Source organism: Lolium perenne, chromosome 2, assembly GCF_019359855.2.
Source record: "Lolium perenne isolate Kyuss_39 chromosome 2, Kyuss_2.0, whole genome shotgun sequence".
In the NCBI taxonomy this organism is placed as follows: Eukaryota; Viridiplantae; Streptophyta; class Magnoliopsida; order Poales; family Poaceae; genus Lolium; species Lolium perenne.
Window position 1 is genome coordinate 156,342,678 of NC_067245.2, and position 12,078 is coordinate 156,354,755.

Below are 12,078 nucleotides of genomic sequence, written 5' to 3' on the forward strand. Positions count from 1 at the left end.
GCATACAACAATTAGGGTACCTTCATGATGGAGTTTGGGTTTTGAATTATCAAGCTCTCAATCATGCAAGACTTCATAAAACATTTGCATATCAAATATCGCCTTTCTCTGCCTTTGTGTAGACAGAAAGTATTTTTGCACTTTGTAAATAATAACATGCAACTGATACAATATTTATCAAGTGTTGTAAAATGTAGGAAGCAGCTAATGTTTAAAGTTTCATTTGCAAAACAAAGTTAGCAAACATGCTAATCTGAAATCACAGCGCGGACCACCAAATTCCATCGTCAGCATTTTTCACAACATCTGAAGTGATTCAGCATTTTGTTACCCCATGCCAATACATTTTGGGTTATAACCGCATCAATGTGAATTAGAATTTTTATGTGGTTCCTTCTTAAAAGAGTGTTGCTTACTAAGGATAATCTAGCGAGAAGGAATTGGCAAGGAAGTAAAAAATGTTGTTTTTGTGATGAAGATGAGTCAATACAACATCTTTTCTTATCCTGCCCATTAGCTAAAATTGTGTGGCAAATAGTTTATATGGCCTTTAATATTACTCCGCCTACTAATATCACAAATATGTTTGGGAATTGGTTATCCGGGGTAGCAAAGGTGAATAAAGCGCATATAAGAGTTGGTGTGTGCGCTTTATTATGGGCGATCTGGAACACGAGAAATGATTATATTTTTAACAAGGCAAAATCTACTTCTTTTATGCAGGTTGTTCCAATGGCTACTCATTGGATCCGTATGTGGTCCTACCTACAACCAATGGAGAAACGCAAGGATATGGATATTGGGTGCAGCCGCCTAGAGAGGGTTGCACGGGATTTATACGACTTGATTCGGTTGGCGTTTTGATCATAGATTAACATGTTAGTGCAGAGCTGCTTCATGTTGTCTTTTGTTTTTAGATGGTTGATTCATGTATCGACCCTGAGCGACCCATGATGTAATCTTTTGTAAGACAATACTTTAAATAATTAAATAAACGCCGTATGCATCTATCGATGCAGAGGCTGGGGCGCTGTCCTCCATTTCGAAAAAACCGCATCAATGTGAGTGTTGAAATAATTTGCACACAAATATTGTTTCACTTTGTAAACGCCATGCAATCAATACTATACCAATCAAGTCATGTAAGATGCATGTTAAGAGGTAATATTTACGAGTTCTACTGCAAAATAGATTTAGCATTTTAGCAAGCATGTTAATATAAATGGGAAATCATAGCGTTTTTATGAGCCACGTGACAGTCTCGATGTCGATAATGTCAAGCGCAACACAGAATTCCATCCTCGGCATTTCGACAACATCTAAAGTGAGTCAACATTTTGCTGCTTTCCTGTCGATACGTTTTGGGTTTTATCCGCAGAAATAAGATTGTTGAGATAATTGGACAACAAAAATATTAGAGGAACATCCGGTCAAAGTTTTGAAGTGAATTTAATACCCAATTTGCACCGGATATACATCCCCTATCAAGAGAACCAATCAAGTAATCATGTGATCAATTATCACAACCAATTCCATGACTCCCTACCTATCTAGCTAACTAATCCTAAAATGACAACCCAAAACCCCCATGAAAGCAACATCAATCACACCCACGCAAACATATGGACTTCAAGGATGAACCCAAAAAAGAATACAATTTGTATTCCAATCAAAAACCTCCCCCAAATTGCAGAAAAAAAAAGCTGGCCACAAACAAGGTGGAAGCCAGCAGTCAACCTTGCAAAAGAAAACAAGCAAACATAAGAAAACCAAAAGAAAATCATGACGCGCAAAGACAGACACGAAACCGTGTCAAAGCATGGCCCTATATATAAACCCAGTTCAACCCAGCTCATCATCAGCCACACACACACACGCTGAGACGCACACACGACAAGCTAAACATGCCGACCACGCCGCTTCTCCTTGCCGCCGTGCTCCTCCTCTCCGCCGCGCTGCTCTGCTCGGGCCACCCGCCGGGCTGCCCCGTCCCGCTGCCCACGCAGACGGCCGACAACAACCCGCGGCTGCAGCGCGCGTACGTGGCCCTGCAGGCGCTGAAGAAGGCCATCACCGACGACCCCAAGAACCTGACGCAGAGCTGGTGCGGCCCCGACGTGTGCGCCTACTTCGGCGTGTTCTGCGCGCCGTCCCTCGACGACCCCTGCGCTCGGACGGTGGCCGGCGTGGACCTCAACCACGGCGACCTCGCCGGCACGCTCCCGTTCGAGCTCGGCCTGCTCACCGACATCGCCGTCCTCCACCTCAACTCCAACCGCTTCGCAGGTGGCCTGCCGGACTCCCTCCCCAAGCTGAGCCTCCTCTACGAGCTGGACGTCAGCAACAACCGCCTGTCCGGCGGCTTCCCACAGCACATCCTCTGCCTCCCCAACGTCAAGTTCGTGGACATCAGGTTCAACAACCTGTGCGGCCCCGTGCCCCCGGCCATCTTCGACAAGAAGATCGACGCGCTCTTCATCAACAACAACCACTTCGACTTCGAGCTCCCGGACAACTTCGGCAACTCCACCGCCTCCGTCATCGTCCTCGCCAACATCCGCCTCCGCGGCTGCATCCCCTCGAGCATCGGGCGCATGGGCGGCACGCTGAATGAACTCGTCCTGCTCAACTCCGGCATCAGGTCCTGCATTCCGCCGGAGATCGGCGCGCTACGCGAGCTCAACGTGCTGGACGTGAGCTTCAACCAGCTCCAGGGCCAGCTGCCGGAGTCCATGGCCGGGCTGCGCTCGCTCGAGCAGCTCGACGTGGCGCACAACGAGCTGTCCGGGCACATTCCGGAGGGCATCTGCGCGCTGCCGCGGCTCTCCAACTTCACCTACTCGTTCAACTACTTCTGCGGCGAGCCAGAGCGGTGCGCGACGCTGCGGCGTAACGACGACCGGCAGAACTGCATCGCCGGCAAGCCCGACCAGCGGCCAACGGACCAGTGCATGGCGTTCCTGCACCGACCGCCGGTGCACTGTGACGGGCACGGATGCTTCGCCCAGCACTATTGATGCTCGATCACCGCGGTAATTGTTAGAGTACTGCACGCTTGCAGTGGCTAGATTGTGGAATTGGTTTGGTGGTGGTGTAAAATGGATGGATTGACGGATCGATCCAACAGGGTGAATCCGTACAGAGATTTCAGTCATCGTATATATATACACTGTAATTTTTTTGGTTATCTTTTCGGGGTTTTACAGAGAGAATGGTAATAATGGAATTGTAGACATACTACATGATACAAGATTATGATTACCCACTGATATTATTGATTGGTCTATTAGTAGCATAGTAGCATTTTATTGGTTCATACATTGTTGAAAAAGTGGAATACTGCAAAGTTAGCAACTAGATTATTGTTTGGCTTCCTTGGCTTGAAAGGGAGTTAACATGAATGATGATGCAACCACTTCCAAATTACAATATATATTTAAGAATCTCGATGGATAGATTTGTCCTCTCCAATCATGAAGAGTTGGAAGCAACTACAACCATAGGTCAAGGATAACATGATAATACTGTTTATGAAGCAGGCAGGAATCATCCAATTCCAGTTAGAGAAGAATCAATGCCATGCACATCTGATAAGGACGGGGTCAAAGCTTTAGGTGGGTCGGATTGAAAAACTAGGCTAATCTATATGAAAGCAGCATTTGCTCATATGGGTTCCAGCTGCAAAGAGAGGAGGTGCACATCATCTTGCCTGGCTCCAGCTTATAGTATATTGCAGTTCATATACAGATATACAGCCTAGCTACTATTCCCACATTATGAACACATGGATCTGCTCAAAGTTCTAGTATGTCCTAGTCGTATTACCCATCACCAGTCAGCTGAAACAAGAAGGGTAGAGACATATAGGCAAATGCAGCACTACTGCTAGCCTGCTGGCCTCCAAATTTTGGAATCTCGGGTATGTATTTATGCATATGCCCAGCAGAACACGGCACCCGGATGGAGTTCGCAGCGACGGTGACGATGGCGATGGCGACGGACAACGTGGGCGGAGGTGGAAATGGAGCTGAACGTTTCGGCGACAGGCTGGCTGGAGGAACCGGCCGGCCGAGAACTGGACAAATGTGACCAAACGACTCGTGAAAGGTGACCAAATGGCAAACGGTATCAACCTCGCCAGCCGTCTGCCACTATGTATTTGTTGTATGTATGGAAATAAAAATGCCAACTTACCCATAAAACAAGTGTCAAGAGGATCACACCATGTCCAAGTTCGAAAGATAGAAGGGCTTAGTTATAGACTTGTACCAGCGTCCAATAATGCAAGGGAAGGGGAGGGAGAGACATAGCAGGTAGGCCTAATGCTTGGCATCAATGGCGTGATGGAGAGAAGACACAAACGGAGGGTGCTCGCCCACCAAGTGACAAGAGCCTATCAGCAACCCAAGTACCCAAACCAAGCATATACCAACAGTTCTTGAGCACACCAGACTTTCTAAGACTTGACAACACAATATAGCACAGAAACATGTAGGTATAGCTGGTGCTACTTCTCTGTCATTTGGTGACCTATTCACTGATTATTGTTTGTTCCATTGAGATTACGACAAGCCCTTGCTTGGTGTTAGTACTAATCAGCGACTCCGCTTTATTAACCTTCAGTTTTCGATGGGCCAGACAGCGAGAAATGTTAAAACTTCAATAGTGGTGGTACTAGGTCAGAAAGAGGAAGAGCCTGACATCTCAACACTTCTCAGCACAATTTTGATACATAGTAGCAGTTGATAACAGTTAGCACCACCCGCTTTACCTTTGTGCATGAACGGGATGGTCATGATTCGGCAGGGCACATGCATGCACGAAAGAGATGCGTGGCCAACCTCAGATAGGTTTCCAGGCTTAACAATACCATAATAAATGAGGTGTCTTGTAAAGTGTTCCTACTCATCACTCAAGATTGTGACCCGACACAGTATCTGAAGAAAAAGCTTGGAATGGAATAGCATGGAACTGGACCTCCTGACTACTCACACACGATTTATGTAGTATTACTACAAGTTGATAAGGAAACCTAACTACATAAGATCTTTAGCATCTTACATACAGATTTATTCACTAATTAAATATATTACAAATACAGGCTACCTGATCTTTTAAGTCCTAACATGATTTTCTCTACCAGTACCTCCAGCCTTGACGCTGAGTAATATGTGAGGTTCCACTGTCGGATTACAAGTCGTACTCCAGTTGCAAGTAATCTATTTCCCAGCTTCTACGGCGGACCTGATTCCATGGATAAATGAACAGAATCAGCTGCTGCAACCAATGTAACAACAAATTTGTAAGATTATAACGAATAAGCCTTATTACCTAAAGCAAGAGGCGATGCGCTCAATGTGCTGTCGGCATTGCCCGCTGCAGACCCACTACCCATGTCTCCAAGAAGTGACGGGAATGAGGGGATGGATTTCAGAATAAGCTTCCGCCCTCCTTTTCGGTTTGGTGAAATGCTGAGTGCATTATGTGGTGGTGACACCCTTTTTCCATTAGGTGAAGAAGTCTTGACGATACCAGGAGAAGAAGCTTCTTTTAAGATGTCAGGCATCTCCTCAGCGAACACGCTTTCAGCAACCTTTGAAATCTTGCGACAGTGAACTGCTTCAGGGGCCTTTGAACGAGAGGAGCTCCCACTGCGGGGTTTTGTAGGTCTCGGTGGCTTTGCATTTGAGAAGTTTGGCTGTTTGAGCAAAGAACTGGAAAACATTGTACATCTATTAAAACATGTTCAATGCAGTTACTGAAACATGTTGAAATGTTTGGCGCATTAAACATCAAAATGTAGTCAGCAAACCTTGAAACATCGAAAGGTGGTGTTATTGGGACAGCGAGCTCAACGAGTTTGTGATCTTCGCTCTGTACATTAGCGTTCTGTAGGTCATTTTCTTTTTCTTTTCCACAACTTTCAGTCTGTTCGCCTACTTGTTTCATTTCTTCATTCTCCACCGATACAGCACCTACAAAAAGAATGATAATGTCAGATTGAAGTAGAAAAGCCAAAACCAGGGAAGATGTGTTCACTTAATCTTCCAAATGAAACAATCATTTTAGCACTGATCATATTTACACATGTTAATCATTCAGAAATTTAGGAAGATCAAGTATGCAGTGATAATGAAATTCTATTACCAGACAAGGTGTAGTTCCTTACAAAAACTAAGCCTGCATGGTATCATGAAATTTCATGGCTAATGCACTGGTTGATTCAAAGAATTACAATCCAATACTTTTATGAAGCTTCATTGCAAAGAAATTTACCAGGAGCAGGAAACTTCGTCAATTGTTTTATTAAAAAAATTAAGGTGCTACAGCATAAGTAGTCAATATTCAGGGGGGGGAAGCAACATATCATGTTTGCTTCTGGAAACATGACGCGCAAACCTGGAAACTATAAGGCATAGCATGGTTGGACAGATCAGAAAGGCAAAACGCTCACCATCTCTAATGCCAAAAGTGTTTTTGCAAGTTTCGCATCTGCAGTTTGTGGAGCAGCCAACACCTCCCTTTTATTCAATAAAATAGTTAAATAATTAGATCCAAGCTATAGCTAAAATTTCAAATGGTGTCATCAATTAGTTTCCGTACCAACTATAATACCTGATAGCATTCGCAATATTTCTTGAGACAGCTTGACTTTTTGCAATTGCATCCTCTCTTATGACGAGCCGAAGCAGGTGTGTTATTAGGATCTTCCTGCAATTCATCAGAGAATTCCTGTTATCACATAATGGGGTGTGATGAATAACATAAATAAATTTAAATTATTAATACGACACCCACCTGAGTCTCTTGGGCAGCATCAGACAAGCGGATCACTTTTGGAGCAAATGCCAGTGGATTCCGGAATTCTATCTGCTTTCGAGTAGAGAGAACAATTTCCTCATGTATAGGCTTGTTAAGACATCCTTGACACGAACAAGGTTCTGAACAGTATACGCCAGCAGCAAAGCACTCACAATAACTGCATATGGCAACAGTGCAGATAGAATATCAAAGGCATATAACATAAATTCTGTCAACTGTACACATATCGAAATGTGCAGTACAAGTAATGGGGTGGTGGCATAAACTTCCATGTCCAAGCATTTTAAAAGGAGGCTGTGTGTAATCAGGTTGAAAGGATCTTAAATACAGGAAGACCACTCACAGTTTCAAGCACTTTGACTTTTTACAGCTGCAACGTTTGCATGAGTCATCATCGTTGTTATCTGATTTACGCCTGCCCTCCAACGAAAAGATGTCAGGTAACTGGATTTATAATGAAACATAGAAATGGGCTATCACTCCAAAAGTAAACCAGAGGCACAAACCAAACCTCTTCTTTGGGGGGCTGCTGCTTTGACTTGAAATATGATCATTTTCAAGAAAGCCTCCAGCTGAACAATCATCATTATTCATCTGAAGGTCTAAAAGACCAGCACCAGAATGGATGAAATTATCTCCAGCAGACAGCACATTCCCATGCAAGTCCGGCTCAATTTTCAGTGATGGAACCAAAGCAGTAGTTGAAGGGTTCTGACGAGCGATTTTGTCGTTCGCTGTTAAAGCAAGAGCATTTAAATGAAGACCAATACCACGAAATACATGTGGTGATGGAGTTTTTGCTGGATTTGTGTGACTTTGTGCAGGACTTTTGCCTTTGCGAGTTGAGAAGGGAAAATTTGCAACAGATTCTTTCTGCGCAGTCTTATGCGGATATCTGGATGCCTCAAAAACAAGACAACGTCTTCGAACACCACGTTGTTGGGTCTCAACCTAAACATGACAGCAGGAAGAAAAGAAGTTAGAGAATATTATGATAACAGGTAAAGTCACTGTATTCTACTGCCTGCAAATGAAGCTAGAAATATGTGAAGCGTGAGCAACATTGCATAGCATCCAGTACCTTGCAGTCTAATGGATTACATGCATTCTCTTCATTGAGATTATCCTGTATTTCTTCAGCTGAGATTGTTTTCATATCTTCGGGAAAGACTTGAGCATTTTCTGCCTTATCTTCTCCCATTACCATCTCTTGATAGTATGCTTGGCTGGATGCACTGGGGTGTGTTTTGTCTGCAATGTCACCATCCCCAGCAAGTCTTGATAGCAAATATCCGCAAGATTCTGCATTATTTACTGCCAGCTGAATTCCTCTGTGATCTTGGTGCATTGATGAGTCAAAGGCCAAAAGCTCACCAGAAGTTACAGAAACCAATTCATCCCATTCACATCCAAGAACTTCATTGTCATTTGCAGGCTGGCAACCATCCGGGAGCTGCATGTCAGTGGAAAACAAACATTTCCTTTTCTCCAAAGTATTTTTAGCAGTCTGGATGGCTTCTAATTTTCGAGATTTGTCCTGTTTAAGATCTGACCTAACACCGTGGCAAGGCGTTGTGTTATGATCTGGACTGCCAGAATAAAATCGACCACGTTGCGGCAAATCGTTAGGCCCTTGGGGAAGATCAACAACGCCTTCATTTACTGAAGAGGTAATTGTTTGGCTCTGTTGGGTTATAGTGCTAGTGCAGGCCAACAATCTAACTTCATTTGACGAACTGGATGGTTTGTCTTTGTCAGTGCCGTCCACGCAAAGCTCATTTTCGGAGAAGTCCGCAAAAGAGCTCCTGTCAAGAGAAAATACCAGCATCAAGATTACCTTCAAAAGTAGAATATTTTCACCCGGTAACAACAGTTATCTGAAAATACAATGGCATGAGCATACTTGGAGAGCTTCGATTCCTTCTGTGCATTGTGATGCGGGGAAGTGAAGATGGAGGAAACAGAGGTGATGTTGAGAGACTGGTGATATGCTTGGAGGCTATTCCCTGAATATGCTGACTTGAGAGGCTCGATTGGGGACAGGCTATCAATGAAACTGAAAAGCGGCGAGTCCTGCATTCAGAAAAGGCGAGAGATCAGGTGGTGCCAAGCGTTAGATCAAGAACAAAGGATGTATAATGAAAATCAACCACTCATCGAATAGCAGAAAAGAAATGAAAGTGCACCCACAAAAGCAGACTAAAGTGCCACTTAACGCAGTTACCGATGAACAGCACATGCTGCAATATGTACCCCTATACCAATTCCTTACATCGAACTGCTCATTTCTTACTTTTTTCTGCCAACACTAATTTCCATTTACCCAAATCTTCTTCCTCCCCTGAATGCAGGTACTAGTTCATCTTGCCTGTTCTCAACTAGTTTTGCACTGTCAAAGTCGTACCTCTACCAAGAGAAAAATATAAATCCTCCACTGAAGTAGAAACACGACAATGGCATGAGCGCAAGCATTAGCACCAAAACCGACCCAAATCCCAAGTCAAACCTCTCACCAAAACGGATCTGGCCCTGCATTTTCAGGGGCATCTAATTCCGTCCAGCAAAATCCAAAACGCCCCTGACTGGCACATCATCAGATGTACAGAGCACAGAGCCCCGCATGCTACATCCACATTGCTAGAGCAGCCACTTGTGTCTCCAAGTTGAATGGGCGGATCTAGAGCGAACCGCATTCGCAAAACCGCTAGGTTCTCAGATAACATGAGTTCCCCAACCTCCGCCCTGAATATAATCCTAACGACTGTACCACCAAGAAAGGAAACAGATTAAAAAAAACTCAGATTTTTTTCCCGACACCGAGAGTGGTGGCTGTTTCTCGGCGGAAAAAAGCAAGACGGCGGCGCCAATCTTCCGGGACCGGCGGGGTGGAAAGCCAGTGATTAGATTAGCCACCGAGAACCCAGACGAAGTTTCGGCCCCAATTCTGGCAAGAACCTGCAGCGAGAACCAATGAAGCAGCATTTCTCCGGCGCAAAGGAAATCCTGGAGATTTCCCATGGCCGGACTTTGGGAAATATTTCCCATCCGAACCGCCGGAATCGAAGCAGGGGCGGACAGAGAAATTAACCGACGAAGACCACCGAAAAAGAAGAAGAAAAAAATCGCAGAAGCGCAACTAATCCGTCCGGCGCGGGCTCCCTGTTGCCGCCGGAGCCGCGGATCCCGTTCCTCGGAGAGGGAACGCAACGGCACAGCAGAGGAAGCGAGAAGATAGACCAGGACTCATACAAAGAAAATCCCCCCAAATAAATCAGAAGAACGGAAAGGAGCAGCCGCGGGCGTCACCTCCGCTCTGGCAGCCGGCGGCGCGGCGCCGCGGTCGGGCGTGTCCATCTCCGGCCTCCGCTCCTCTCCCGGTCTTCCTCTCCCAATCTCTTCTCTCTCTCTCCTTGTGTCTGTTTCTTCTCTCTGGGTCCCCGGCGCTGTATAGGGGAGGGGAGCGGGTGCCACGCGAGGGAGGAGGAGGCGATAAATTTAAGAGGCGCGAGGGCGGGAAGGCCGCCTCTTTTCGGGCCTCCGCTTTTCTTTTCTTTTCTTTTTTTTCGGCTGCCGCCTGCGCCTGGCTCGGTGTGTCGTTGGGCGGGCGTGATCTGATCCAATCTAGCGCTACCGGCGCCGTGGACATGGACTGGCTGACAAGTGACACCAGGCGATCGATGACTCACCACTTTGTGCGCCACACGCACTTCGTCTTTCTCTACTGGTAGTCGTCTCTCCTTCTTCTGCTGACATGTGGGTCCTCGGACGTGCTTCTTTGTCTATGACAGTGGACCTCGTCGGAGGGTCCTCTGCTCCAAACAATTTTAGAGGAAACAAAAGAAAAATCCTTTCTGTGCATTGTAGACTTGTAGTATTAGCAATTGCCTCATAAATAATGTTGACCATTTGGACTTTACAAGATATACTACATTTTCAAAAATGATGAAGATTTAGGAACAGGAGGCCCTAGTAGGTTTATTGTAACAACAAAAAATTGCAGCATCATATTTCAGCCTATCCCATGAAGTAATAGCTCTCTCACTTATGATAGGCCTTTAAGGTGACTTCCAAACCCTCACAAATGTTTCTCGAAGCAAATTCACAACCTCGAAGCTTCCGAGCAATCTTAGCCCGCCTAAGGTTTCCAAAGAACCCAAGAGTAACAAGCAACTTGATGAACTCGATGGGGAATCACGATTTGGCTTGGTTGAACTGTAGATGTCGATCTCCTCTTTTGTTTCCACAAAGAGATTTCGATTTGGGTTAACGAATCAAGAGATCTCTAAGCTTTGGTGGTGCTCAACAATGGAGGAGGGAAGCTGAAGATCTTTCTTTTTCTTGTTAGGAGGTAGGTAAGTAATTGGAGAATAAAGGTGTATATAAAGGTACACCAAAAAAATCAATTTGGGTGAAATTTGTGAAACCCGGAATGGATTCGAAATTTTGGATGGAATTCCAGATGGTCAGGAATGCTCCGAGACAATGCCGAAATTAATTTCTAGCCCGGTGGCAGAAGGTCACCAAAAATTTGGAAAATGTTTGCAATTAGTCTGGATCACTCCGAATTGACCGAAATTCTGAATCCATTTGGAATTCTGCGAATTCTGCAAACTTCAAGTTTTCTTATGAAACTTTTGGTGCAAATTTTATGCAAGCATTATCGGCCCCTCTTGAGCATCAAGTGACCCCTCTTTGTAGTGTGGCAAACCTAAAACTCAAGATATAAAAACACATCATCTTCTAGTCATTCTGACACGTTTCTTCTCTTTTAAACGAGGGATCTCCTTTCTCATCATTTGAATACTTCTCACTCCATAGACATTTTTGGAAAACTAGAACCTAAGTATAATTCTGCAAAGCTCATTAATTCCGTAAACCTAGTGTCATTAACACCAAAATATAGATAAGGGAAAAATGCCCTTACACCTACCTGCTTCAACTCTCAAGTCACGTGTTCGACATCGCTACATGGGTGCAAGTTCGTGGATGCAGGGTGGCAGCCCCCGGAAGGTGGACTGCACAGGTGACTCGCCGGTGGCGACGTGGCATTGGTGGTCTCCACTTCTTGGAGCCATGAGTGTGTGGTGAGGATTCTGCATCTCGGGCTTCGGGTGTTGGTTGTGTATCTACGTGGTCAGTGCCCAAATCGCATGGTAGAAGCTCGACTGAGGAATATCTAGTAGTGCGAGGCACTAGGTGTGGTGTGGGTTTTCCTAGGTGAAATCCCAACGCTCATGTGCAATGACAACGACGTCT

General features: G+C 45.1%; 2 protein-coding genes across 2 annotated transcripts; one reads left to right on the plus strand and one right to left on the minus strand.

The window, feature by feature from the left end:
- The first annotated feature begins 1,840 nt into the window (after positions 1 to 1,840).
- LOC127321922 (leucine-rich repeat extensin-like protein 4) lies at positions 1,841 to 3,274 on the plus strand. Its single transcript, XM_051350879.2, has one exon. It carries the CDS (start codon positions 1,905 to 1,907, stop codon positions 3,015 to 3,017), a length of 1,113 nt encoding a protein of 370 aa, XP_051206839.1. The 5' UTR covers positions 1,841 to 1,904; the 3' UTR covers positions 3,018 to 3,274.
- Positions 3,275 to 4,938: 1,664 nt separating this feature from the next.
- Positions 4,939 to 10,287, minus strand: LOC127321921 (protein tesmin/TSO1-like CXC 2). The gene is made up of 11 exons (XM_051350878.2): positions 10,129 to 10,287; positions 8,726 to 8,895; positions 7,904 to 8,627; positions 7,334 to 7,773; positions 7,166 to 7,237; positions 6,799 to 6,979; positions 6,616 to 6,711; positions 6,455 to 6,521; positions 5,813 to 5,975; positions 5,332 to 5,714; positions 4,939 to 5,244 (listed from the first exon to the last, which is right to left on the minus strand). The coding sequence occupies exons 1-11, from the start codon at positions 10,174 to 10,176 to the stop codon at positions 5,234 to 5,236; spliced, it is 2,355 nt and encodes a 784-aa protein (XP_051206838.1). The 5' UTR covers positions 10,177 to 10,287; the 3' UTR covers positions 4,939 to 5,233.
- Positions 10,288 to 12,078: the final 1,791 nt, after the last annotated feature.

Coding starts and splice junctions, on each gene's coding strand:
- LOC127321922 (XM_051350879.2), top strand. CDS start 1,905: ATGCCGACCACGCCGCTTCTCCTTGCCGCCGTGCTCCTCCTCTCCGCC.
- LOC127321921 (XM_051350878.2), bottom strand. CDS start 10,176: ATGGACACGCCCGACCGCGGCGCCGCGCCGCCGGCTGCCAGAGCGGAG. Junction 8,628..8,725: donor AAGGAATCGAAGCTCTCCAA/GTATGCTCATGC, acceptor TTCTCTTGACAG/GAGCTCTTTTGCGGACTTCT. Junction 7,774..7,903: donor GTAATCCATTAGACTGCAAG/GTACTGGATGCT, acceptor TGTCATGTTTAG/GTTGAGACCCAACAACGTGG.